Here is a 27,538-nt window from a genome sequence, read left to right on the forward strand (position 1 = left end):
GCAATAAAAACGGTAAGTGCAACGTTTAAGAGACCGGAAGCGGGCAAAGTGGGTGAGGGAACAAACGCGGGTTAACGACATTCTAGTCGAAATCCCGAGGAAGAAATGGGCTTGGGCAGGGGATGTAATGAGAAGGCAAGACAACCGCTGGTCCTTAAGGGTAACGGAGTGGATTCCAAGGGAAGACAAGCGTGGCAGGGAGCGGCAGAAAGTTAGGTGGGCGGTTGAGATTAAGCAGTTTGCGGGGATATGGTGGCCGCAACTGGCGAAGGACCGGGTTAATTGGAGAGACATGGGAGAGGCCTTTGCCTGCAGTGGGCGTAGTCAGGATGATGAAGATGATGATGAATATAGAAAAAGAACATGAATAAAAAGAAGCAACCTTTCCTTTCGGCCTCAGTGGTCTCTGTCGACTGTTTGTGTTCGCGTGACTGAGCATGCAAGTCAGCGAACGAAGAGGGGGAAATGATCTCTCTGTTCTACGCTAATCAATGACTGCACATTTTTTTTTACGATGGTTTCGGTCCCTACTGCGAAACCCGGATGGTAAAACTTTGTGCAAATTGTTTCTTACAAATTATAGAAATGCACGCTGCTATCCGTTCCCCTCGCACTAGGCACACAATTTTGTCATGAAAGCAGACAACTATCATTAGACGGTCCTGCACATATTACTGAACACAGAGTTTCCCGTTCTCCTAAACGTTGCGGAATTTGTACGCAGTCTAACCTATATGCTCAAGAGATGACCGTTTGGTGGCGATCACAGCAACGTTGACACGTTCGATATAGATAACTGCCTGTATATAACTCTCTATTACTGTCTATGGACACTTAATAAATTTTCTAGTTATCACCTTAAGGGCATCGTTTTATTACATTTCCTAAGGATGGTGAATAAGACTTCCCTAGCCTGTAGTTAATCTAGGCAAAAGTGCACCAGATTCATAAGGCTATAAATCCATAATCTAAGTATTTTTTAGAGAACACATGACATATTGTTTGTGTACGGTCTATACAAATTTCTGCAAGCAATATCGTTCGGTCGTCAAGACGTTGCTTTCGCTGCGAGCCACCGAATGTTGTATAGTTTGAGCGGGAAATGTGAGCTTTATTCGCAAGTTGGGTGCAGTGTAACTGATCGTCGGATGCGTGGCAGGGCGGGCTCTTCGTCAGCTGCTGTTCCATTCCGAGCGCCTGCTGTCCGAACTGCTCGAGGATGTCTGCGCCTGGAGCAAGAGGGGCGCTTGGCCCCGACGCTTCAGCGATGCACTGAGGTCGGGAGGAGTCACCTTCAGCTTTATGGACGAAGGAGAGGGAGAGAGAGAGAGGGAAGGTGAGTGCAAGTAATGACGATAGGAAGAAAGATGGGTTTTCCGTTTTTTTTTTTTCATGTACACCTTTCTCGGGGAAAAATTTTGAAAATTGGAAAATCGTAAGACACTGTTATGGAAATATTGAAGGTAATGGCCCGTTATTCTGATATTTAGCAAAATATTTTTTTTTTTTTTTTTTACAGCGTTTCCATCGATCGCATCGAACAGTAAATACTGCCACAGAAAACCAACGAGGAACGCTTTTGACGATAACAAAAACGTGAATAAAAAAAAAAAAAATACAAGACTGCTGTCAGGCGATCTGAGGATATATTGTTTGTTATAGTTAAATCTTCCATTATACGAAAAAATTGCGTTCATAAACGGTTTCCCGCTCAAAAATGCTTTTGTCTTGGTGGGTATGAGCGCAGTAGCACTACTAGGCGCATTTTTCGAATTCAGGAATACGACCTTACGGCCCTGAAGACTAGTTTATGACAGGCTGCCCACTTTCCCACCAATTTTTGGGGAACCTTCACCTGGGTGAACTTGGGTTAAGAGTACACCTAGCTAAAGGCCTTCAAGGTAAATGCCTCCATGGTAGAGGCCTTTAGGTCACATGCCCTTGTGGTAAAGGCCTTTAGGTCAATGACCTTTAGGGTAAAGACTTTATAGTAAAGGCCGTCATATAGGTAGAATGCCTTTCTGGTAAATGCCTTTATGCTAAACTCCTTTAGCACGTAAGGACTTTTAAGTGCCCACCGTAACTAGTGCTACTGCACGATATTCCGCGCTCAGCCATGATAACTTTTTCTTTTTTTTTTGTTTTAAGTTATCGTGATTGCCAACTATACCATACTCACGAGTTCTACATCAGCCGCCGCGGTGGCTAAGCGGTTATGGTGCTCGGCTGCTGACCCGAAAGACGCGGGTTCGATCCCGGCCGCGGCGGCTGGAATTTCTTTGGAGGAGAAATTCTAGAGGCCCGTGTACTGTGCGATGTCAGTGCACGTTAAAGAACCCCAGGTGGTCGAAATTTCCGGAGCCCTTCACTACGGCGTCTCTCATAGCCTCAGTCGCTTTGGGACGTTAAACCCCATAAACCAAACCAACCAGTTCTACATCAACTGCTCTTAGCTGCTCGTTTCCGCCTCACGTTTGTGATACAAAAACACCAATTGGACAGTGTTTTGTCCCTGTTTCTTCGTCCCCTGTCAGAAAGTGCTGGTTTCACGGCAGCACAGGGCAGTTTTTCACGGTAAACCAGATTCAACTAGGCCACATTTTTTGCCCCGTCATCACTTACATTGCAGCTGTCCCTCTTCGAGACGAATTTGAACTTCTTAGCCCTGTAGAGTTTCTTCCGTTTGTCGAAATGGACGACGACGAAGTCGCAGAACACGGTGGCCTGCATCCGGACATATCACCACGTTAAGAAGAAACCAACTGACACATTCCCGTACACACTGTGCATCTGATCGACAATCGCGTTGTGTTTTGCATGCCCGTAATAAGACACGGGAGGACGATTATACGCACGCTGCATTCAGCGGCGGCAGGAAGAGCTTTCGCTTAAACGAAAATTCGCTTATAGCGCTTGTCTGGCAAAAAACGATACGATTGGTTAATGTGGCTGCGACTACCAGAAAACTGAATTATTGGAGGTAAACCATTGAGGCCCATCTGATGCTTTGCACTCGAGTGGAGTACGTCTGCGAGAGAAGAGAACGAACAATAGCTTGGTTGGTTTGGTTTATGGGGTTTGACGTCCAAAAGCGACTAAGGCTATGAGAGACGCCGTAGTGGAGGGCTCCGGAAATTTCCACCACCTAGGGTTCTTTAACGTGCACTGACATCGCACAGTACACGGGCCTCTAGAATTTCTCCTCCAAAAAAATTCCAGCCGCCGCGGCCGGGATCGAACCCGCGTCTTTCGGGCCAGCAGCCGAGCACCATAGCCACTGAGCCACCGCGGCGGCAGAACGAACAATAGCCTCCAAGCTATGCTTCCATTTGCCCGAATGCGGCGTTCATTCCAGAGCAGCAGGATGTTGTAGACGCACCAGGAGTCATCCATCTCATATTGAGGTTCGGACTGAAAGAGAAGTATTGTTCGGAAAAACCACTTAAAAACCCTGCTCTCGGCACAACAGCACAACACGAATACTGCCACGCGACATTCCTTGCACGAGGTAAGGCTTCCGAGTTGGTGGGCTTGGTGGCTGTGCCATGGCAAAGACCACTAATCCGCTCTTCCTGACAATGCAGGTGCTTGTCACGATCATCGTCACATTTCTGCCTGGCCTGACGACTGCGCAGTCGCTATGGGACCCGCATCATATTAACCTCGTAAACGATCTAGAAGCCGTTCAAAACCGCGCTACAAGGTTCATCCATTATTCTTACTCCTACGACGTCAGTGTTTCAGCCCGAAAAACTAAATCAGCACTATCGCCTCTTTCCGTTCCTCGTCGCATAGCCACGCTATCACTGTACCACAAGTTCTTTTACTCATCACTTAACCGTGCCCCTTACATCACGCCAACATCATACATTTCTCACCGCACTAGCCACACGCTTCAAGTTTTTTGCCCACGTGCCCGAACTGTTACTTTTTAGCTTCCTTCTTCCCACGCGCCGCTAAAGATTGGAACGGCCTTCCCCAGCATATCGTCGACATCACCTGTCCTTCATCATTTGCTAGCAATCTAAACATTTTTTGTAGATGACCACAAATTGCATAGTCGTTTACATTTTCTGCTCATCCCACCCCTTATGTAATACCCCGCGAGGGGTCTTTAAGGTAATAAAATGAAATGAAATGAAATGAAGCGCACAAATCGCTATCGGCACTTAGAATGCACAGGTTGATAACTGCTCCTCGCGCATACGCAATATGGCCTTGCCTCAGCTCCGCGAAATGGCTCGGCGATGAAGGTGTGTCCGATCACAAACTTGTTTTTATACAGATAAATGCGCAGCCTGGATTTAAAAGGCTAAAAGAGAGAGTCGTTCATGTACCTGATTTTGATAAAGCGGATGATACCAGTATTATCGACCACCTATCTTTTTCCTTGGACAGTTTTAAAGAAGAAGGTGACGTCAATACCATGTGGTTAAGATTCAAGGACATAGTTTTCCACTGTGTTAGCTCGTACATTCCAACAAAACGAAAGAAAAGAAACAAACATAATCCGTGGATTTCGCGTGATATCATCCATTTAAAACGAAGAATTAATCGACAAAGAAAGAAAGTGTCAAAAAATTATAGCTTAATCTCTCACTTATCAAGCCTTTTACGAAAAATGCTGAGAGAAGCCAAAACAAAGTATTATGATGTGACATTAACTAATTACATGAAATCTTCTCCCCATCGATTTTGGCGTCACTTGTCCCAGCGGGATAACAACTCATATAGCATTGTTATCGGCGATCAGGTGATTACCGATTCTTCTGTGATTGCGACCGCTCATAATAAGTTTTTTCAGTCTGTGTTTACCACCCCAGCAACAAACACTGTGTCATCGAATTTGTCGTCACAAATACAAGAATCAACAATGCCCGATATTGAGCTCACTTATGAAGGCGTGTTATCTCTTGTACTAAATATAAACGTAAAAAAGTCTGTTGGACCGGACAGCTACCAAACACCTTTTTACGCAGGTATGCGGAATGGGTAACCCATTATCTGATTATTATATTCAAAACCTCACTCGAACAGAAACAGATCCCAAATGACTGGCTTACCGCTAAAGTGATCCCAGTACACAAAACTGGGAACCGGCAGACAGTTGAAAATTACAGGCCAATCTCTTTAACTTGCGTTTGTTGCAAACTTCTAGAGCACATAATATCAAAGGCAATCTATACACATCTTGAATCAACAAAAGCTTTTTTTTTCAAATCAGCATGGTTTTCGGCAACAGTTGTCTACTGTAACACAACTAGTAGAGACCGTTAATGACTTCGCGAAGGCTCTGAACGACAAGCAACAAATCGATGCAATATGCCTTGACCTTTCGAAGGCTTTTGACAGGGTCCAACATAGTGATTTAATTAACAAATTACTATTAATGGGTATTAATCATAAAATCGTGCACTGGATATCAGCTTATCTAAGCGGAAGAACTCAATTTGTCGAAATCAATGGTAGTAAATCAGAATTATTAAACGTAACCTCCGGTGTACCTCAGGGGTCCGTCTTGGGTCCCGTTTTATTTTTAATCTATATTAACGACATTGCTTCCCATATTGATAAAGATGTAACAGTGAGACTTTTCGCTGACGACTGCCTGCTCTACTATTGTATAAATAATACAGATAATCAAAAAGCGCTTAATGATGCTCTCGTAGCTGTCGAAAAATGGTGCCAATGCTGGAAAATGAAAATCAACGAAGAGAAAACAGTAGTTTTACGCGTCACGAACAGGACCAAACATGTCCATGAGTACTGTTATACGCTAGGATCTACCGCACTTACCACAGTGGAAACACTTAAATACCTGGGAGTCCTCATTTCTAGAGATCTAAGCTGGAAAAATCATGTACTAAAAATCTGTTCAGCCTCTGAAAAGAAACTCTGGTTTTTGCGCCGAAGATTGAAACTGGCCTCACAGTCTGCCAAGCTAGCTGCCTATTTAACTTATGTACGACCAACATTAGAATATGCCTGCATTATATGGGATCCTGTAGAAAGTGGCTTGATAAAAAAACTTGAAAGTGTGCAAAGAAGAGCAGCTCGATTCATACTGTCCAGATATGCACGTACTGATTCTGTAACAGAGATGTTGTGTGTTCTCAATTTACCACCTCTAGCCGAACGTCGCCGAGTAACCAGACTAAAATTTTTATTTCAGCTCTCAAGAAATTCCTTCAATATCAATAGCTCCCATTACTTGGTCCCAAAACAACTTACACATCTCAGAGCAAGCAATGAATACTGTTACCAAACCCCGAACCCACGCATTAATGTGTATGCTAATTCTTATTTTCCGAAGACGATAGCAGAATGGAATAATTTACCAGCATCTCTCTTACAGTCCAGTACATTAACAACTTTCGAAAAAGCTATCTCAACTTCGCACTAAAAAGTTTTTTTTTCTTCTTTTTTTTGTGTGTGTGTCATACGCCTAATCAACTCACCTAAGGTGAAGGCCGGGAATGTAGATATTTTTGTTATTTTTTTCCTTTTCTGCGTGAAATAACTGTTTTTCAAGTTAATATTTATTAACACTGCTTCTGTATAAAAAGTGAAACATTACGCGGTAAGAAATGATTGTATAGATGAAGATTCACTTTGTATTTTTGTATAATCGTCGAAACCTTTTTGCTTTCCAAGTGTCACGCCCCACCACTGTAACGGCCTCATGGCCAACAGTATTTTCAAATAAATAAAATAAATAAAATACGCAACTGGCGAGCGCGGCGGCGGCACCTCTGAGTCACCCGCGCAGCGACGGCGGCGGCGCGCCAGCTGTGCGCCGCGTGACGTCACTGCTCCTCGCGCATACGCAATATGGCCTTGCCTCAGCTCCGCGAAATGGCTCGGCGACTCACGTAGTGTTGCTATCGCAGCAAAAACAAACAGCCGCGTCGCGCGCCTGATCACAGAATCAGAGGCACGACCATTGCTGAAATCTGTCTTACGACACAGGATGGGGCAAACGGCGCACCGTCGGACACCGCTTTAACGCTCGATAAAAATGCCGTCAAACAATATACTTTAGACGTTGCCTATTATTTAAGCCGCGCTTCCAGTGTCAGACGTCGACCGCATTGATTACGGCATCTGCTAGACGTATCCTAAGACTCTCACCACCACGAGCAGGCCCAGCCCCGATCCGAGTGTGACGACAATCGACGATAGTCTTGTCCTACCGGCTTCGCCTTGCACCCGCACCACGAACTTAATGCCGTACGCTTTCACCAGGGTCCGCTTCATATCGCTGTAGTGCCTCGCGTACCTGCAGAAAAACAAGGTGTCGACATCTCGCGAGCAGCTGGGAAATTATCCGACATGTTTTGTCCAGTTAATGCGCAGTCTTCCATTGCGACGTCTCTAATGTCACGGGTCATAAGCTTTACTGTAAAAAAGGCATCCATTCTTGTTACACCGATCCGGGTAGCACCAAATAGAGCCGGCATTAGTGTTGCTGCTGGAGTTACTGCATGTGCTATTGATACATCCCTCTGCTGTTCACGAAAGGCAAGCACTGACCTGAAGTTAAAGCCTCGCACGACCGTGGCATCCGGGTCGTCCAGCCTTGCAAAGGAGTAATCGGGAAGGCAGTATTTTATGTCGTAGTCGAGGTCACAGTCCCAGGAGATGGTAATCTGAATCACTCCACCCTGCCGTGACGCGACAAAACAAGACGCATGCGTTGCCACTTTTGTTCCTGCTTGTAAGGTGTCCGAGCACAGGATAAAAAAATAAATAAAAGGCTTGAATAATGAGAAAGATCGAGCCTTTTCAGGCTCATTTACCAGGTGTTTGAGAGAAATAATGCATTTTGAAATGCCCCTAAAGCGTTTACTCAGCACTGATGTTTCATTCGGTGAATTTTTCCTTTTCCAGGGGATTTGGGGAATAATATTTGACAAAAAGAGACTTTATGCAGTTACCAAGAATTTTAAGCACTACTTTTTTCAGACTGACTGAGAGAGAGAGAGAGTTTATTGACGGGAAAGGGAGAGAGGTTGGCCGGAAAAAATGAATATCTGGCCTGCTACTCTACACTGGGGAATGGAAGAGGAGAAAAAGAGGGTCACGATGGGGGATGATGGTGATGGGAGGAGGTACGTTAAAAAAGACAAGGCACACATGCTAACATTACAAACGCGAGTCAAGGCCCGTATGCCAAAGAAAAGACTCAATCTTTTCTGGCATGTCCTTCGCTTCGTAGCTGGCATTAAATGGAGCCCAATGGAGCGCTCCTTGCTAAGACTTCACTATACTCTCTTTATAGGCTACATTCTTTACATCCTTCTTGTACTCCCTGCCATGAGACAGCTCGCAAGCTGCTGCAGGAGAAAGTCCTGAAATAGGAATTTTCGGGTGTAACTGAGGGAATTTCGGGTTACGGTATGGGACACCACTTTTACTGAGTGGGTCAGCATGACCGGCTGCTGACCCGACCGAATTTCGATGGAGGCGAAATTCTAGAGGCCCGTGTACTGTGCGATGTTAGTGCACGTTAATGAAGGTTGTTGAAATTGCCGGAGCCCTTCATTACGGCGTCCCTTATAGCCCGAGTCGCTTTGGGACGTTAACCCCCCCCCCCCCCCCCCCCTTTTTTTTTATACCCCATCCTCCCGGGGTAATGCCTGTCTGTTTGGGCGCCTGTTGGCATTGTAAATAAATAAATGCTTCAAGACTTCAAGACACACAAAGTGCTTGTGCACGAGGTAGGCGACGTGTATGCTAAGTACATGTGTGTGTGTCCGAAGGTTAGCGGCGTCAGATGGGACGTGGGACATGGAACTTGATGTGCGGCGAGCACTACTACAACCTAGGTTGTTCCTAGCTGGTTGTTCGTTTGCAATAAAAGACAAGGTGGGTGCCTTTTTTTTTTCTTTTACTCAAAGGAACGACGGGATCTTATTGACATTATTTCGCTGTGGCAAGTTTCCATGCCCTATTTGCTCCCGGAACATGTCCTCCGACCCGTTTCTTTGGCGGGCATGCAGTTTCTGCCAGCCATCACTGAGGCCCCAGCCGGAGCATAAAGAAAGCAGGAGCTGCGCACAGTTTTCTGAAGGACACAAAGACACAACGTATCGAAAACTCTAACCTCTAATGCCATCTGGTCGAAGTCTGCGCCGGCCTGTTCGACCATGTCGCCGACGCGGAAAATGGGACACAGCGGTGATTTTTTCTCGTCGTGCACGCAAGCCTTGAGGTAGGACGCGTTCATCTGGTCGGGGATGTTGCGCCTGCATGTGTCGAGTGACGCCAGTTTGAGCCATGTCCTACTAATAAATATTTCACCGCCGGAGCTTTGGCGCTTCAAAAGCTGGGTCGCGGCCGCCGACACTGGGATTCAAACCCGCAACCCTGGCTCAGCAGACGAATGCGACAGTCATCGAGTTACCGCACTGAGTGATAGCAAGAAACTGTTTCGACGACTTGTACAGAGCCATATGCCAATATGGCAGCATTACATGAGCGAAACTTTTTGGTTCCTCTGTCTACACAATACCCACACTGCTGTAAGTCCGTTACGCAGTGTCACCGGTGCCTGGGGTTAAGTAGCCACTGTACACTGTAATCAACCACAGATTTTTTTTTTATTTCTGAAACTCTAGCCTCAGCCGAATGAGATGAATTCATCGGAATAAACTATTGCGACGAGCTAATAATTTCGGTTTTGCAGCAGTGAAAAAAAAATTAAAATGATTGTATTCTGAGCAGATGAGCTTCGATGTAAAAAAAAAGAAAAACGAATAAAGGGGAAAAGAGGATTAAAGAGCGAAATAAGCAGGAACAACGTAAAAATATTTTGATGGGAGTACGTGGTGGTATTCAAAATCTGCATTGAGGCAGGCAAGTGCAGTAAGAGAGCGATTGTAATATGTTGCAAGAAAATAAATGCGTAAAGAGGAGAACAATTACCTGTTAACTTTGAATAATGGGAACTGGACGTAGTTTTTGATGAGAACCGTGAAATCGCGTGCGCCGGCCAACAAGCCCGAGCCGTTTTTTCTGGAATGTGAGGAACACGGCGGTGTTAGTGCCGAAGAATAAAGAAGAGGAAACATGGAACTTTTATTCAGCAAATACTCATAGCGCGCTGTCAAAAAAAAAAATAATAGACAGAAGCTTTCACGGAGGTCTACAGTACCCCTCCCCTAAGGAGGGATCTACTTCCACATAACTGTGCTTTCTTAAGTCGTGGTCGCATAGGGGCGTATTATACATGGGCGTCCGGAGGGGGGGGCAAGGGGGGGCGGCTGCACCCCCCTGGAAAATCACTCACTCGAATCGTGAGTGATGGCCGCACGTCAGGGGCGGCGGTGCGCTCAGCCAAAAGAGTAAAAGCGGCCCTGCTTCCACGCTTTGGGTCACATCTGCAAAGTGCCGCGTCCGGGGACGCGTCGTTGCAGACATACAGCGGCACCGGCGAGCATGTGTTTCGAGCCGTCTTGAGATGTGTGCCTGTTTCTTTGATCTCTAGAGAGATAGCGACACGGAGGCAGACAGTGCACACCCCGGCCACCGATGAATTCTTCAGGAGGGAGGGACAAATCAGCCGTGTCTATCCCCGTTTGTCGGACTGCTCAGGGGCAAGCGGGCGATGAGTTGGCGCCGCCGCCGCTCGCTGTCTCCTCCGATCCACGGGAGAGCGCAGTTCGGTACAAGCGCCGCTTTCAGAATTTTCGGCAAAGGGGATTAGCTGCTTTTGTTCACGGCGACGCAGTCTCCAGAGGCGCCCCCACACCAGCGTTCCTTGCGTCTTCTCCGGAAACCAGCGCCTTTGGTCAAGGCAGCCCGATGGCGCCTGCCTGGCTCGCCTGTCACCTCTGGCTGGGCCTCAAATCCCAACAGCGCCCATGTACTGTGCGATGTCAGTGCATGGTAAAGAGACCGCCCGTCCCTCATAGCCTGAGTCGTTTTGGGGCTCTGAACCTCATAAAAACACACAAAACAAATTTTCCGACCGGAGTGGCGAGTGTCCCTTCCCCTCGGAAGTCGCGCGGCGTTCCTTGCGTGTGCGCGCCTCTTTGTTTGTGCTTTGGTGTTTTTAGTGGCCGGTTGTCAACGAAGCTGAGAACAACCAAGACAGCGGACGAGAAAACGACGAGCGGCGAGTAGTGTGTGTGCAAATACTCGACTGTGCGGTTGCGCGAGCAAGATGGAGCGAGGTGTATGAAGCTGCGAGCGTGCATTTATCTTGTAAATAAGTTTTCGCTGCATACACAGTCATTTTTTGTTTTCAACGTACGCATTCAACCGTTTTTCCAATCAATGTGTATATATTTTTAACACTACCAACCCCGAGGAACTCCATAGCCAGCTTTGTCTCGCGCGGTCCCGAATGATGGATATTCGACGCTTCTTCAAGCGTCAGCGGTTGTCTGACGAAGCATTATCCAAATGCGCCCCTGCAGATTCTGGTGTGACATGTGACAACGGTGTAGCATTTGAACAGAGTGATGCAAGCTTTTATCACCGGACAGTAGCTGATGTCGTCGACTCCATGGAAGGGACTCTGTCAACAGTGAGTTCAGGTGATGCAGCAGGCCGAGATGATTCCATTTCTCCTTTCTTGGGATTCAAGTCCGGATTTGACCAGAGCGATGCAACCTTTCATCACCGGACAGTAGCCGGCGTCGTCGTCTCCATGGAAGGAACTCCACCAGCGAGCTCCGGTCACGCAGTAAGCCGAAATGATTCCCTTTCTCCTTGCTTGGGATCGAAGTCCGGAGACAACATCAAGAAAACAAATAACTTGCCTCAAGAATATGACTTAGGAGAGTTTCTAGGCAAAGCTAAACTCACTGGCATACCGGACTTTTTGAAGTTACGTCTTCTTACTAAGCCATGGTCGCCAAATGTCACATATGATTTTAAGAAGGATGTAACACCTGGAAAGAGGCCTTTTCGGCATCAGTGGCTGGGAGATTACGCCCCCTGGCTTGCGTACTCAGCGAGAGCGAAAGCCGCCTTTTGTCGTTTTTGCGTCATTTTTCCTCCGCGTGTTCACCGGGGTACTCAAGGTAGTTTTATCGTGCGCGCTTTCAGTAACTACAGAAAAATGCACGAGGCGTGCAGGGATCACGTAAAATCCCAATGGCACCAGGAGGCAATGACGGCCTCACAGAACTTTATGGATGTGATGAAAGGCAAGCAGGTACCCGTTGTACAGCAGCTGAACAGAGCACTGCACGCGCAAGTTGAAAGGAACCGTGAGAAACTATTTCCAATAGTTTCCACCATTGTCTTTTGCGCGACGCATGACTTGCCGATTCGCGGCAAGCAGTCCGATAGTGGAGTCTTCAATGATCTGCTTGACTTTCGTGTAGAAGCTGGAGATACTCTACTTCAGGAGCACTTCGCTTCTTCTGCTGGCAATGCCAAGTACACTTCTGTCCGCGTCCAGAACGAGATCATCACAATCTGTGGCGACATCCTGAGAGAGCAGATAGTTACCGAAACTAACAAAGCGTTTGCTTTTTCCGTTCTTGCTGACGAAACTGCAGATATTTCAGGAAAAGAGCAGATGTCTATAGGCGTTCGCTTTATTGACAAGGCGGAAGTCGAAGTGTGCGTTCGAGAGCAGTTTTTGGGATTTGTAGAGCTGGAGCAATTAAACTCCGCTTGCATCGCCGCGGCAATCTTGAAGCTTTTGACGAATGTCGGACTGATTCTTTCGAACCTCGTTGGACAGGGGTACGATGGATGCTCTACAATGGCTGGAAAAGAAGCTGGAGTGAACAAAATTATACAAAAACAGTTCCCGAAGGCACTATTTTTCCACTATGCAAGTCACAAACTAAATCTCGTCATCAACGATTTGAACGACGTCTCTGAAATTCGAAACACAATTGGGATAATCAAACAAACCATAAACTTCTTCCGCGAGAGCGTGCTCCGGAGAAAATTGGTGCCCAACATTCCGATGCTGTGTGAGACAAGATGGTCTGCAAAGTACAAGTCTATTAGGATCTTCTCTCAGCATTACGTGGCCATAGTCGAAGCACTCGAGCAGCTCGCGTCCACGGAATCATGCTCGAACGCTGCAACTAGACAACGAGCTCACATCCTCTACTGCGCAACAACAAGCTCATCTTTCATCGTCTGCTTGCATATTGTAGCGAAGTACAGCGCTCGGCTCGAACCAGCTACGAACATTCTGCAAGGTGTATCCATGGACTTCCATTCTGTGCATGGCCACATCACTGAGCTACAACGTATTTTTCGCGGCCACCGGACAAACGCTGTAGAGGAGTTCTCTAACATCATGAATGCAGCAAGGGAGGCAGCCAATCACTTAAATGTGGTGATATCTGTACCAAGACAAGTCTCTCGTCAGGCCCACCGAGACAACTACGGGATTCAGTCGCCAGAGGAATACTACCGTGTGGCAATATATGTGCCGTACTTGGACTCCCTCACTGCTTCTTTAGCTCGGCGCTTTTCTGAAAGCAATGAGAGGAGCTTCAAACTTCTCCAGCTGCATCCATCAAAAATGAAGCACTTGAGCCGTGTTGAGTTCGCTGTTCTCGCCGAAGAACTCCAGTGCTTTTACGGCATCGACAACTTCAAGGAAGAGGCCATCTCTTGGTACGAGATGTGGTGCAACAAAACTGGGGACCCATCAGAAATAACTTACTGCGAGCTTCTACATCAGGCCAAGACATTCTTCCCTGGTGTTGCAAAAGCCATTGAGGTGGCTCTGGCTTTGCCAGTTACTACCTGTACGGTCGAACGCTCCTTCAGTACAATGAGGAGAGTGAAAACGTGGCTACGCTCAACGATGACAAACGACAGACTGGACGGCCTTTGTATGATGAGTGTGCACCGAGAGCGTGTAATGAAGCACAGAAATGAATTTATCACCAGTGTCATCACGCAATTCGCCCAGAAAAATCCGAGGCGTCTACAGTTTCTGTTCAAGGAAGACTGACTGAGTGACTGTCGTTGCGTGTTTGTGAACATATTGTGCTGTGTGCTGGTCATCAATCCGGGTGTGTCGAGAACCCGTATGCAGCAAGACTGAGCACTCTTCTCCACGAAGTGATAGTATCTTTTTGCATTTTTATTAATTTTAATTGTTTCTTCGTTGATAAACTCCAATGTATCTCTCCTAGCCTCGCTTTAATTTGCTGTTTGTAATTTTTCTTTCATGTGTGTATTTTACTTATTTATTTTATTTGTATATAAATAAATAAATTTACTCCGCAAATAGTGCCTTTTTGCTACGAACATACCCCCCCCCCCCCCCTCCGGCGCCAACAACCAATGGGGCCCCCCCCTGCAAAAAATTCTGCGGACGCCCTTGGGCGTATATTTTGCTCATTTAGGTTAGTTATTAAGCCGCAAGCGAGGCAGCGTAGATATGAATCTGGCTTCATAAAGCGAAAGAAACCTAAAATACTAACAACATACAGACGAATACACCAGTTGCTCTTTAAGCATTGTCACCTAAAGTTGCCGAAAAGCAAACGATCAATAATAGTACGGTATTTATTAACACCAATGCATATTTTGCAATGCCTTTTAAACCAGCGGCTTCAAAAGGGAAACTGATGATAACTCCGTCAAATTTTTGTTGACGAAAATCAATTGTATGGGTCTTTCTGGATAGTCGGATGTTTGTACGGCAACAAAGGATACTTTTATTGTTGGGAAACTTGTATTTAGAAAATTTCCCGCCAGTCAATTCAAGGTGAGGTCTAGATTGTAAAGGACTCCGTTATCACCGTTTGAAAGTGAATGGCGGTTTAGTGTAGCGTCTGGGATCCGCGAAAAACTGTGTACATTCACAGCAGCTTGCTTGGAAAATCGACCTGTGGTCGTGAGACGAGTACTGCATTGCTGTTCTTGTTTTATCTGGATTCTATACACTTCGTTTTCTGAGAAAGTAGCGCATTTTACGTTACAATGAGGTAATGTATTGATAAACGCCAACTTCAATTTTAAAGAGCAAGAGATCAGATGGTGAAGGCGAGGCATTTTCAATCTTGCCCAACTGCTGCAGATAAAGCATATACGGGTTTTGAGAACTAGACCACTGAATGAATGAATGAATGAATGAATGAATGAATGAATGAATGAATGAATGAATGAATGAATGAATGACAACCGTTTATTAAAAGCCTTCTCTGGCGTTTGGGTGGCGCCCCTATTCCACGGCTACTACGGAGTCCGCAGCACCTTTCGCCCGGTCCACTAGGCGTCGCTAGTCTTCCAGGTTTGAGCGGGATAAAGCCTTGCTTTACGATAAGATTGTGGGGAATTGTTGAGATGGACCATTCGCATCTCAGAGGAAGGTCAAAAGCACACCGCACTGGATATAATGACTGCTTACAGGGGTAGGATTTTCCGCTCCATGGGGCACCAGCCGGATATCTCGCACACGTGCTGGCCCTCTTCGGAATGACCAGCTGCTCTGACACACCGTCCGGTCATGACGCCTGCACCAAGCCACGTATAGAATTTATAACAAATCAAGTGCAGGATCGCACAGTGGCGAGCAAAAAAAAAGATCAGCACAAGTGACGGGAGGCGGCCAACGCAATAGCGACTTCCCCAGCTAGTGTTGCATTTGGTTCTCGATAGGAGAGTCCGTCCACCTGTGTTTCCTGAAGGATAACTGCCGCCGTATAGAAACCCCCATTACCGGGGCCAGCAACATCCACGTATAGTACACGACTGTGACCGAACCATATCGGGTTTGCAGTGCCCAAAAGTGCGCTCCACATCTTCCATCGCGTGTGTTCCGGGATCATATTGCGAGGGAGTGATTGAACCCAGAGCTCGTGGCCCCACATCTCTGGTACATTGGCTATCTGCGCTGGCATACATTCGTGTTCGATACGTAGGCGGACGAGCAGACGACGACCTGACGCCGTCTGTGCAAGCCGCGTGTATTGATTCAAGAGTTGCGCCTCCCTGAGCTCCTGCAAAGAGTTCACTACCCCTAACGCGGCCAGCCTTAGTTTAAATGTAGCTACAGGGAGGTCCAGCGCCCGCTTTATGGCCTTACGAATGACCGCATCTATAAGGCCCTCGTCTTGCTTTGTGTGGCGGAGGTAAGGGGCGGAATAGAGGACCCTGCCGATGACAATAGCCTGGGCGAGCCGAAGTGTGTGCGTGCCTCGCAATCCACCACGTTTTTCGGAGACGCAGTGTATCATACGTCCCACCTGTTCGCCTAACTTGCATAGAAACAGAGCACCTGCTCAGGTCCGGAGCGCGCAGCTCGTGGGTCAGCGCTGTGGCGGTTTTATGACGTCAGGGGTGGCATACACAACCAGCAGCTTACTGCGGGCACTCACCATGTCCACGTCTGACAGTAGCTCCTCTCTTGCAGCTCGTGGTGTCATTCTCGGATCGGCATCGCGCGAGCTTGACGTCGGGGTCCTGAAGAGAAACGCGAATTTCGCTGCGAATAGTCGCAAGTGGCCTGCAGAGGCGCTCAAGTCGTTTGCTTACCTCTGGGCAAGTGCCTCTCGTCTGATTAGGTGTCACTACTACGTTCGTCGTGATGAAAAACTGGTTGGGCTCCTGCATTAGCAATATTTCAGACGGGCACAGCAGCCAAAATGCAGAAAAGAACATGTCTTAGAAAAGCTATTGTAAAATACGAGTGCATGAAATACTGCAGCACAGCGAACACAAAGTTCTCGCTACGTTGCCATGCTACACACAGACGTGAGAAAGGGGCGATGATGTCACGAATTAAAAGCTCGTAAGGCAAGAGCTGAGGCGCTCACGTGCGGAGGCACCACGACGTCCTCGGTGTCCCAGACCCTGCGGTAGTGCCGCGTGTCCTCCAACTCCGGGTCGAAGGCGTCCTCGGGAAGGAACTCTGTGGACACAGCGCCCTTCACCTTCACCGTGGTGGCGCTCGTGCACGAACCGTAGCGCTGGTAGCCCTTCTCGTAGATCAAGGCGTACCTGCACCATGGTGCACGAACTAGGGTATATAGCCGTACGCAGCAAAACTGCTTGGCAGCCCTGTAATAAAGTTGCCCTGCTTTAATTCTGAAGTCCAACCTTGGCCGCCACCTCGCACTTGCCGCTGTTGTACCCGGAGAGCGATCTCAACCTGACTTATGGCCCAAAGTGCTTCGCCCAAGGCTGCAATAAACAGCTCTCGCGCAGCGGATCCCCTCCTGCCTACGTTTCGTGGCTTAATGGCTTCTGCGCGATCCCGACCTGGACGAGAGACTGAGCAGTGAGCGACGGTCGCACAAGAACTCCCCGCCCTACATCCCCCTACCCCTTCCCCTGGTCCCCAAGAGTGATGCCACCAACTGGCCAACATACGTCGGGACCAGTATCCCCTCCCAAGAATACCCCAAAGTAATCAATCAATCAATCAATCAATCAATCAATCAATCAATCAATCAATCAATCAATCAATCAATCAATCAATCAATCAATCAATCAATCAATCAATCAATCAATCACAAGAACATTGTTTACAACGTGCATTCCGGCTGCTCTGCTCCATTTTGTTCGCGCCACGACCGAGGCGTGACTCCGGGGCCATCTTCCCAACGGCGGAAAGAACGCGACCGACTCCACGGTCTGTTCCCAGAAGCTCGGATTCAACCTCCGACGAGCCGCGCCGACGAGCCGCGGCTCATAAACAAACCAGCGTCAAGCTGCCCTTCGACCCCATGGGCGGTCCTCCGAACACATGGGCGGTCCTTCGAACCCATGGGCGGTCCTCCGAACCCTCACCCAGGACTACGTAACGTGACGTGAACCCATAGGGACAATGTGTGGGGACCTGGGGAACTTTTACTCTACTTATAGAGAGCACCACTATGTATGAGCTCTCTTGTCGACAACCCGCAATATGTAATTTCATGTATAAAGCTCTTCGTCTTCCCGCAACTTCGCATCTCTGTTGACTCGGGCTCGACACCACGCCGGAAGCGTCGATGTCGCTGACCAAGTCCCAACAACAGTGGATGGCAGCTCGGTGGGATCAGCCGGCGTCAGCTATCCTGGTGTGGTGAGTGCCGCGTGTTTGCTTCTCGATTCGCCAGATTTCTCTAGCGCAGAGAGTCGTTAGTTGAGTTTGGTGCATTTAGATCATTGCTGAAAATTTTCCACAGGCCAAGAATTGGTTGGTCTGTGTACAAAATTTAGCTGAGGGCAAACGGTACAGAGTGCGAAGTCAGAATGGAAAAGCTTAAAGTCCAAGACCTTCTTCAAATCTGCCAGGAGCTTGGTATTTCAGTTGGCTCAGCAAAACGCAAAAAGCAAATTTTAGAGCTAATGCAGGCAGAGAAGGTGACTGAGGAAGAAGCCGATGAGGCTTGGAAGACAGTTCTAGACAGGAAAGAACGCGAAGAGAAAAAGGAGCGGCTTGTAGAGCTTGAGCGGAAAGCTCAGAGAGAGGAGCTCGACAGAAAAAAGGAAGCCGAACAAAGAGAGCATGAACCGCAGATGAAGAAACTAGAGATAGAAGCTCTTCGAATTTCTACGGGGCGCACTGTTTCTTCAGGTAGACAGTCCAAAATGAAGGACCTTCTGCAGCCGTTTAGGGTGGGCGAGGACATAGCACTTTTTCTCGTCAACTTTGAACGCACATGCGAAAAAGTAGGCTTCGAAAAGGACGAATGGCCACAGAAATTGCTGACCGTACTTTCATGCGAGGCTTCCGAGGTAGTCGCACGCCTTAGCAATGACGATGCACAAGACTACGACAAAGTGAAAGCGGCGCTGTTGCGGAAATATCATCTGTCGACTGAAGCATTTCGCCAGCGGTTTAGACATGCGAGGAAGGGTACAGAGTCCCACCAAGAATTTGCTTATCAGATTAAAGCTAACCTGAAAGAATAGCTGAAGAGCGCAGGTGCATATGAAGATCACGACAAAGTGGTTGAGTGCATTTGCCTGGAGCAATTCTATCGAGGAATTTCGGAAGACACTAGACTCTGGGTGCAGGACAGAATAACCGAACTAAATCTGGACAAAGCAGCTGAACTGGCTGAAGATTACTACACTCGTAGGAATTTACGCTCGAAATCGGCAAAACAAGATAAAAGCGACAGATCAGACTTTGGTTCCCGCAAGCCCGAAGGAAAGAGATTCCCTCCTTCTAAAAACTTCGAAAGGGAGCCCCCGCAGGTACGTGAGAGGTTAATGGACGTCCAAGACGAGTCGTCCAAGTCAGCAGAATTGTCTGGGTCACGTGGTGAGAGCGCACGCGCGTTTGAGGCGCGAAAGGCAGTGATTTGTTTTAACTGCAAGGAACGAGGCCATTTGGCTAGAAACTGCAAAAAGAAAGTCGTTTTCGCGAGTATTCGGGACTCTAACGAAAACCTGCGGCTTTTGCAGCCGTACATGCAGCAGCTGCTCATAAACGGCAAGAAATTCAGACTTCTCAGAGATTCTGCGGCCACCATGGATGTGGCTCATCCGCATTGCGTTTCTCCTGAGCATTTTACTGGGGAATGCGTGTGGATCCGGCAGGTGGCAGAACAGCAAAGTGTCTGCCTTCCACTTGCGAAGGTAGTCATCGAAGGCCCTTTCGGAAAATTGTACACGGAGGCGGCAGTTTCCGCTAGCCTACCTGACCATTTTCCTTATCTGTTTTCTAACAAATCCGAGCAGATGCTGAAGGAAAGGGGGCAGTCGTTTTCCAGTAACATAGCGTGCATGGCGTTAACCCGTTCGAGGGCACGAGAACTCTCAGGAAAACTGGACTGCGCAAAGCCAGTAGCATCAACAGTTGATGCAACAGATGCGGAACTAAGGAGTATTTCGACAGGCGTTCAGCCTCACGCTTCAGATGCCGAGGGTCAGGCGAGAGAGAGAACTGAGAGCACAGAAGAAGCTGCTGTACTAGCTGAAGAAAACCCGGACGTAGGCTCCGTGCTGACTCCTGCGTCCGACAGTTGGAAACAGCTCGCTAAGCTAGACAAGGCGACGCTTGTTGCCGAGCAGAAAAGTGACGTTTGACTCAGCTCCCTGCTAGAAAGTGCCAAACAAGGCTGCTCCAGAAAGAACATTTCGTTCTATGAAAAAGAGGGTCTAATGTACCGCCGATACTGTGACACTAAAGGACGAGTGTACGACCAAGTGTTGGTCCCGCAGAAGTATCGTAAACAGCTTCTCGACATTGCACACAGCAACGCTTGGGCAGGCCACTTAGGCATGCGAAAAACGAAAGCGAGGTTAGTACAGGAGTACTACTGGCCCGGTTGCTGGAAGGAAATCGAGGAATTCGTTCGCTCGTGCGACACGTGCCAAAGAATTGGAAAGTCCACTGACAAGTGGAAGGCGCCCATGAAATTGGTCCCCATAATTACTGAGCCATTCCGTCGGCTCGTTATTGACATCGTAGGGCCGCTGCCTATATCGGAGTCGGGTTGCCGCTACGTTTTGACCGCGCTATGCGTCGCCACGAAATTCCCGGAAGCAACCCCCCTGAAAGAGCTAAGTTCAACCTGCGTTTTTGATGCCTTATTGGCGATATCCTCGCTCGTCGGATTCCCGTCAGAAATCCAAAGTGACAACAGAAGCGTGTTCACTAGCTGTCTTACGACGACATTCCTAGAACGATGCGGAATTAAGGTCGTCCACAGCTCTGTTCCCCACCCGCAGTCGAACCCGGTTGAGCGAATGCACTCCGTCTTGAAGCGCATTTTAAGGGCTCTCTGTTTCGAGAATAAGCATGACTGGGAAGGTTGCATTCCCGCGGCATTGTTTGCCCTGAGGTCGGCTCCTCACGAGAGCACAGGTTTCAGTCCGGCCGAGCTCGTCTACGGACGTAACTTGAGGGGTCCGCTCCGATTATTGCGAGAATCGTGGGAGGGCCAAGGAGAGGATCCTACCGTCGTTTCCTACGTGTTACAACTGCTGGAACGCCTGGGTAAAACTCGTGAAATGGTTGAAAGCAATATGAAAGCGGCGCAGACGTTTGCTAAGGCGCGCTATGACCGAACAGCTCGAAAAGCGAACTTTCAAAGAGGGTGATGAAGTCATGTTGCTGTGCCCTTCGAAAAAGACGAAGCTAGATGTCCAATGGGAAGGGCCAGCCAAAGTGGTGTCCAAGCTTTCAGACACAAATTATGAGGTGAAACTTGGAAGAAAGCATTCCAAAGTGTACCACAGTAACCTCATGAAGCCTTATATTCAGCGAGAGGCGGTGATAAATTTAGCACTTAACCTGCCAGAAGAGGAAATGGCTGACATTCCTTGTATGACAACTGGAGACACTGCGAGCAGCGTCCTGCTGGCCAAGATTGAGGCAGAACCAAATTTAAATGAAACCCAAAAGCGCGACTTAGGACACGTAGTCCGAGATTTTTCTTTCGTCTTTTCAGACAAACCAGGCAAAACAAACCTGATAGAGCATGACATCGAACTGACGGAGGATAAACCAATCCGTTCGAAGCCGTACCGTGTATCTCCGAGGCAAAGGGAAATCCTGGAGGCTGAAATTCACCGGATGTGCGACCTGGGTGTGATAATCCCAGCTGAGAGTGACTTCACTTCGCCATTGATTTTAGTTGAAGTGCCAGGCAAAGATCCGAGGCCTTGCATAGATTACCGGCGTTCAAACTCGGTAACAGTCGATCAGACGTACCCTATACCCAATATTTAAGACAGGGTGGAGACAGTATCCAAGGCCACGTACATTTCAACCTTGGACCTTGTTCGCGGATACTGGCAAGTTCCGCTTACTGAGCGTGCGAGTCGCTATGCAGCTTTTATTTCACCGCTAGGGACTTTCCGGCCAGTGATGCTCAGCTTTGGGCTGAAGAATGCTCCTTACGGATTTTCCCGTCTTATGGACCGCGTTCTACACGGACTAGAGAAGTTCGCTCTTCCGTACCTCGATGATGTAGCTATCTTTTCCAATACCTGGGAAGATCATCTGGATCACCTGCGAATCGTGTTGGAAAGGTTGATGGAAGCAGGACTCACAGTGAGAGCAGAGAAATGTCACTTGGGCTGCGCGGAAGTCACTTACCTGGGGCATATTGTTGGGCGGGGTAAACGCCGACCGTCTGAACTCAAAATAGCTGCCGTGGTCGACTATCGCCGCCCGAAAACTAAGACTGAAATGAGCGCATTTCTTGGCCTGACTGGTTATTACCAGCATTACATCCAGCAGTATTCCGAGACTGCAAGTCCCTTGACAGACTCTCTTCGAAAAACGGAGCCCGTAACAATTAAATGGGACACAAAGAAAGAGGCCGCATTCCAGAGTTTAAAGCGAGCGTTGAGTCGAAGGCCAGTTCTCATGGCTCCAGATTTTTCAAAACCTTTCATAATTCAATGCGACGCTAGCGACCGAGGTTTGGGAGCTGTGCTTTGTCAGACAGACTCGAATGGGCAAGAGCGACCCATTCTGTACATAAGTCGCAAGTTGAGCGTCAGAGAAGAGGCATACAGCACATCGGAAAAGGAAAGCGCATGCCTCGTTTGGGCCGTGCAAAAGCTTGCATGCTACGTTGCCGGGTCAAAGTTCACGGTGGAGACGGACCACTGCCCCTTAACGTGGCTACAGAGCATGTCATCAAAGAATGGCCGCTTACTGAGGTGGAGCATAGCCCTTCAGCAGCACAACTTTGAAGTGCGTTATAAGAAAGGGAAGCTAAACACCAATGCTGACGGTCTCAGTCGAGCGTTTTAAAATGACTTGAGCCGTTTAGCTGCTATGTGTGTAACTGTATAACCAAAACCATTATATCGGATTAACTTTTCCGATTTCATAACACTGCATACTCCATATAGTCGAAGAAGCGTCCTAATGCATGCCGCTAGTTTTACTGTGCTATACAAAGAATGTATACACAAATGTCCGAAGGAGTGCGAAACTTCGAAGGCATCGTAACGAAGCTAGCTTTAGATATGAAACAGCTAGACTCAGAATGGGAATCGTACAGCGCTCCTAGTAAAATGAGCTGTCCCCTTCGCTTGCCTGATGTGTATCCTGATTTATTTTGTACTTTTATTTAGCCACATTGCATAAATCAGACAGTGTCTCATTGGGAAGACACTCTTGTGAAAGTTGTTCTTTGGGCTTGTTAAACTTGACGAGCACTCTGGTTTGTTTTGTAGCGCATTAATTGGAAACATATCGTTTCCTTGAAGATCTGGCGAATCGAGTGGTTTTCGCGGGGTGCTCTCTGCTCTGGGTGTGCTTGGTAATGGCGGTCTTGCTGGGTGCGCCAAGTTTACACACATCCCTGACAGGAAGTGTCGCTGAGTCCGGCGAAGAAGACATCAACAGAAAGCACGAGAGCTTCGACTGAAAGCTGAACCGACCACTTGCTCGAGGCTTCGAGTCAACGCATCGAGTCAGCCGAGCAGCGCAGAACAGCTCGACCTCCTGATGCAGCGTCTGGCGGCGGGGGCGCTGTTGTACCCGGAGAGCGATCTCAACCTGACTTATGGCCCAAAGTGCTTCGCCCAAGGCTGCAATAAACAGCTCTCGCGCAGCGGATCCCCTCCTGCCTACGTTTCGTGGCTTAATGGCTTCTGCGCGATCCCGACCGGGACGAGAGACTGAGCAGTGAGCGACGGTCGCACAAGAACATTGTTTACAACGTGCATTCCGGCTGCTCTGCTCCATTTTGTTCGCGCCACGACCGAGGCGTGACTCCGGGGCCATCTTCCCAGCGGCGGAAAGAACGCGACCGACTCCACGGTCTGTTCCCAGAAGCTCGGATTCAACCTCCGACGAGCCGCGCCGACGAGCCGCGGCTCATAAACAAACCAGCGTCAAGCTGCCCTTCGACCCCATGGGCGGTCCTCCGAACACATGGGCGGTCCTTCGAACCCATGGGCGGTCCTCCGAACCCTCACCCAGGACTACGTAACGTGACGTGAACCCATAGGGACAATGTGTGGGGACCTGGGGAACTTTTACTCTACTTATAGAGAGCACCACTATGTATGAGCTCTCTTGTCGACAACCCGCAATATGTAATTTCATGTATAAAGCTCTTCGTCTTCCCGCAACTTCGCATCTCTGTTGACTCGGGCTCGACACCACGCCGGAAGCGTCGATGTCGCTGACCAAGTCCCAACACCGCTTACACATCTGGATTCCGGGCCTGCTGAGGTGCTTCGATGCAAGCGTCGCCCTTATATTCTGATCTGAAATAGGCTTCGATGCCAGGCAGCACTATTGAACTGTTTCATGCATCAAATGTACATTAATGCTGCATTTCGTTCTGATGTTTTGTGCTGCTAAGTTGAGTCACTGTCAAACGATTGCGTGCCCGCCATGCGATCATGGGCGATTCCAAATACGCCTACAAAGCCTACCTCGACGGGACTCTTTGCAGGGGCGCAGCTCAAATGAACCTTTCCCCTAGTATGTACTCCCGCCACAGTACCCTGTGGATCCCGGCACACGAAGACATCACGGGTAACGAGGCGGCCGACCGGTCAGCTGGAGGTCACACTTTCCGAGCCCCGTCGCCGCCCGACCTGGCACCATCCCATACCCCAAAGGTATGAAGAAATTATCGAGTTTCATAGACTCAGTCGCCGGAAATTTGCCCCTCTCCACAAAGCCCTCACTAGAACAGAAGCCGCAGTTTGGAGAAACTTGCAGGCGCGGACATTCCCCAACCCCGCGCGATACACAAAGATTTGGCCGGCCAGACAAATTTACTATTGCCAAGGCCTGTGGAGAGACATCTACTCTCCTCCACATGGTCTGGAACCATCCAGCGCAACTCGAGCTCTATAACAACACAGAAGTTAGATATGAGCAGTGGAAGACGAACTTGGCTCACTCAGCTGCTGTTACAGCGTCAACTCATTCACCAAGCAAAGCAGCCTTCGTCAACGCGATCCCGGGCCTGGGAAGACCGCCCGAGTAACAAACACAAAAATATCAATAAAGGTTATTACTACTACTACTTGTTTTTGCGTTTTTGTCAGTCTGTGCCAACATGCTTCCACACTGCATTTCTGCACCAGTAGGCTTGAGTGGAGAGAAGACTGCTGCATAGACTTTTTTTTTTTTTTTTTTGGCGGCGTATATGTTCCTCCTTATCGCTGACGGCATTCCTTCCCATTTTAAACCTTCAGCTATTGTTTGTGGCTGCACCATGTTTACCGGCCACGGTGGCTTAGTGGTAAGGGCATTCGGCTACTGAGCCGGAGGACCCGGGTTCGATTCCGGCCACGGCGGCCGCGCATCAGTGGAGGCGAAACGCAAAAGACGGCCCTGTGCTTTACGATGTCAGTGCACGATAAAGAACCCCAGGTGGTCGAAATTATTCCGCAGCCCTCCACTACGGCACCTCTTTCTTCTTTCGCTCCCACCTTAAACCCTTCTCCCACGGAGCGGTTGAGGTTCCACTACGAAGTGAGACAGTTACTGCGCCATTTTGTCTCTGCAAATGCCAATTTTGCCGCGTATCCCTTTTCTGTGTGCCCTCTCTCCTTACTTCCCCTCTACCGCGAATGGGCCTCCGTGCTAGCTTCATTCAATAGAGATTACTCAACTCAAAGAAAAGCAGTGGAAGTTGCAGGGAAGAAGAAAAAAAACACACACAGGGAACCAGCAGCTCGTTCTCCAACCCAGCAATAAAATCATTTATGTCGCATTTGAAGTGACTATACGTATTACACGACTGCGACAATTAATGTCCAGGAACTGCACTTGCACTAAGAGAGACGCTGTAGAAAACGGCTCCGGATTAATTTCCACCGACTAGGGCTCTTCAACGCGCACTGACATTGCTCAGTACACGGAGTTTTTTTTTTTTTTTTTGCATCACGCACCCCTATCAAAATGCGGCCACCGCGTCCAGGATTCGATCCTACGACCTGAAGCCGCTAGATGGGCTGCATGCTTGAAAATCATGGTAAACTCTTCCGGCCAGACTTGTCTCCAAAAATAATACGCGCATTTCGCTTGCTCGGAAACACTCATCGCGAGTGCGGATATCGCTACCGTACAGCATAGACGTCTCAGCAGAAGACACTTCGTTCAGAGAAGACTGTATACGCACCCGATCACAAAGCCCATGATGCAGATCTGTATAATCCGGTTGAGCAGGCCGATCTTCTTGTTGCCGATCTGCACCACCTTGAGCGTCTTGTACTCGAAGAAAAACGCCGAAAGTGCACGCGCACCCGCCGAACCGACGGTCGCGAACGCCGCGCAGACGTCCATGGTTGGCAGGAAGCCTGAGCGCAGCACCGGAACGAGCAGACTAACGACTCAGAACGTCGACTGATACGCCGCGTCGCGTCCTCTGGCCTCCGTCTTTATCAATGAGCAGATATGTTTGTTTTTCCTGCTTTAGAAACGACACATGCGCTCACTCCATTACAGCTATCACGAAATGAGTTTGTATGCACAATGCCAGAATTCTATGCCCGCACTGTACTTAAACACCTCTATGGGTGTAATGTCCGTCTCAAGGACCCGTTGTGTATTGCGTGCACTCCAAATGGAAGCTTTATCTTATATGGGATAAATAGCGATCGTCCCACCAGTTTCTTACGGACGGTGATCCTCGCTTGTAATCATCCCTCGGCTCGTGATGTCACTAAGAGCGCTGTCGACGAATCGTTTCAGAGTTACATGTTTTTTATTCTTTAAGTGAGTACTTAAATTTGCGAACAAAGTCAGTAAAATAGTTAGGTCCCGATATTCAACTGTGAGGAGAGCCTCCCGCAAGAAACGCGCAGAGGTATATGTCTAAAATCTAAATGGATTGGAAGGAAATATAGTGTAGTATTAATTACGGTTGTTAGCTCTCATACAAACAGAATACGAAACATTCCAAAAATACTAGTATGATGTTAAATGAAATCCCTCTAAACATTTTTAGCCGCATTTGTAGCCGCTGACTGTACTTGGGTGGATGCTAATGATTGGTTACTCCGTTACTACAAATCTACTTCATCTCGGGGGATTTTAGACTAACACCGCTCCCACATATAGTTGTTGATCCATTTGATCTCGCCTTACCATCTGCTAGCCGTTCTCGTTAGCCTGTTTAAGAGTTAGAGTGACTGCCTCGGATATATGGTTGTGCCGGGCTCGACACTGGACCAGGACGAATTTTTATTGAACAATGAAGTTTCAGTGAAAGTTGTATAGTTCTTTTTTGTAGCCTAATGGCTGCGCGTGGGTAGATGCTAATGTGTAATTACTCTCTTATTCTAAATATACTCTGCGACAGCTACCGTCTGCAATGTAGTACTAGACTCCTACCCTGATGCTACGATAATCGAATACAATTTACAATTACCATTTTGCCTGTATTTGCAAAGCGGACTTTTCATAAATTCGGAAACAAACAAAGACGACCACATCTCTTATCCTGTGCTCACAAACCTGTGACATCACAGCCCTTGGAAAATGAATGTCACTTCGATGCTTGTTGGTGCATTGGAGGCGTCAGAAAGTAAAGCGGAGAAAAATGCAATGAATGAGTTGCGTGTGCATGCCTGTTTATTCATAATGGAGCGGAAGGTTTCGACAAGGTTGTGCAAGAAATTGTTCGTAATGTCAAAACGCGATATTGTGCCTTAAAGCGCGAGCGATTGA

General features: G+C 48.2%; 1 protein-coding gene across 1 annotated transcript; it reads right to left on the reverse strand.

Moving 5' to 3' along the window:
- Positions 1–1,172: 1,172 nt before the first annotated feature.
- On the reverse strand, positions 1,173–26,152 carry LOC149364019 (P2X purinoceptor 4-like). The gene is made up of 11 exons (XM_089570014.1): positions 25,989–26,152; positions 16,755–16,938; positions 16,474–16,545; positions 16,317–16,401; positions 15,347–15,452; positions 9,928–10,017; positions 9,107–9,248; positions 7,534–7,664; positions 7,132–7,279; positions 2,623–2,724; positions 1,173–1,298 (listed from the first exon to the last, which is right to left on the reverse strand). Exons 1-11 carry the CDS (start codon positions 26,150–26,152, stop codon positions 1,173–1,175), a joined length of 1,350 nt encoding a protein of 449 aa, XP_089426140.1.
- Positions 26,153–27,538: the final 1,386 nt, after the last annotated feature.

The sequence above is a fragment of the Amblyomma mixtum genome, chromosome 2, assembly GCF_055824585.1.
Source record: "Amblyomma mixtum isolate Tamu chromosome 2, ASM5582458v1, whole genome shotgun sequence".
Lineage (NCBI taxonomy): Eukaryota > Metazoa > Arthropoda > Arachnida > Ixodida > Ixodidae > Amblyomma > Amblyomma mixtum.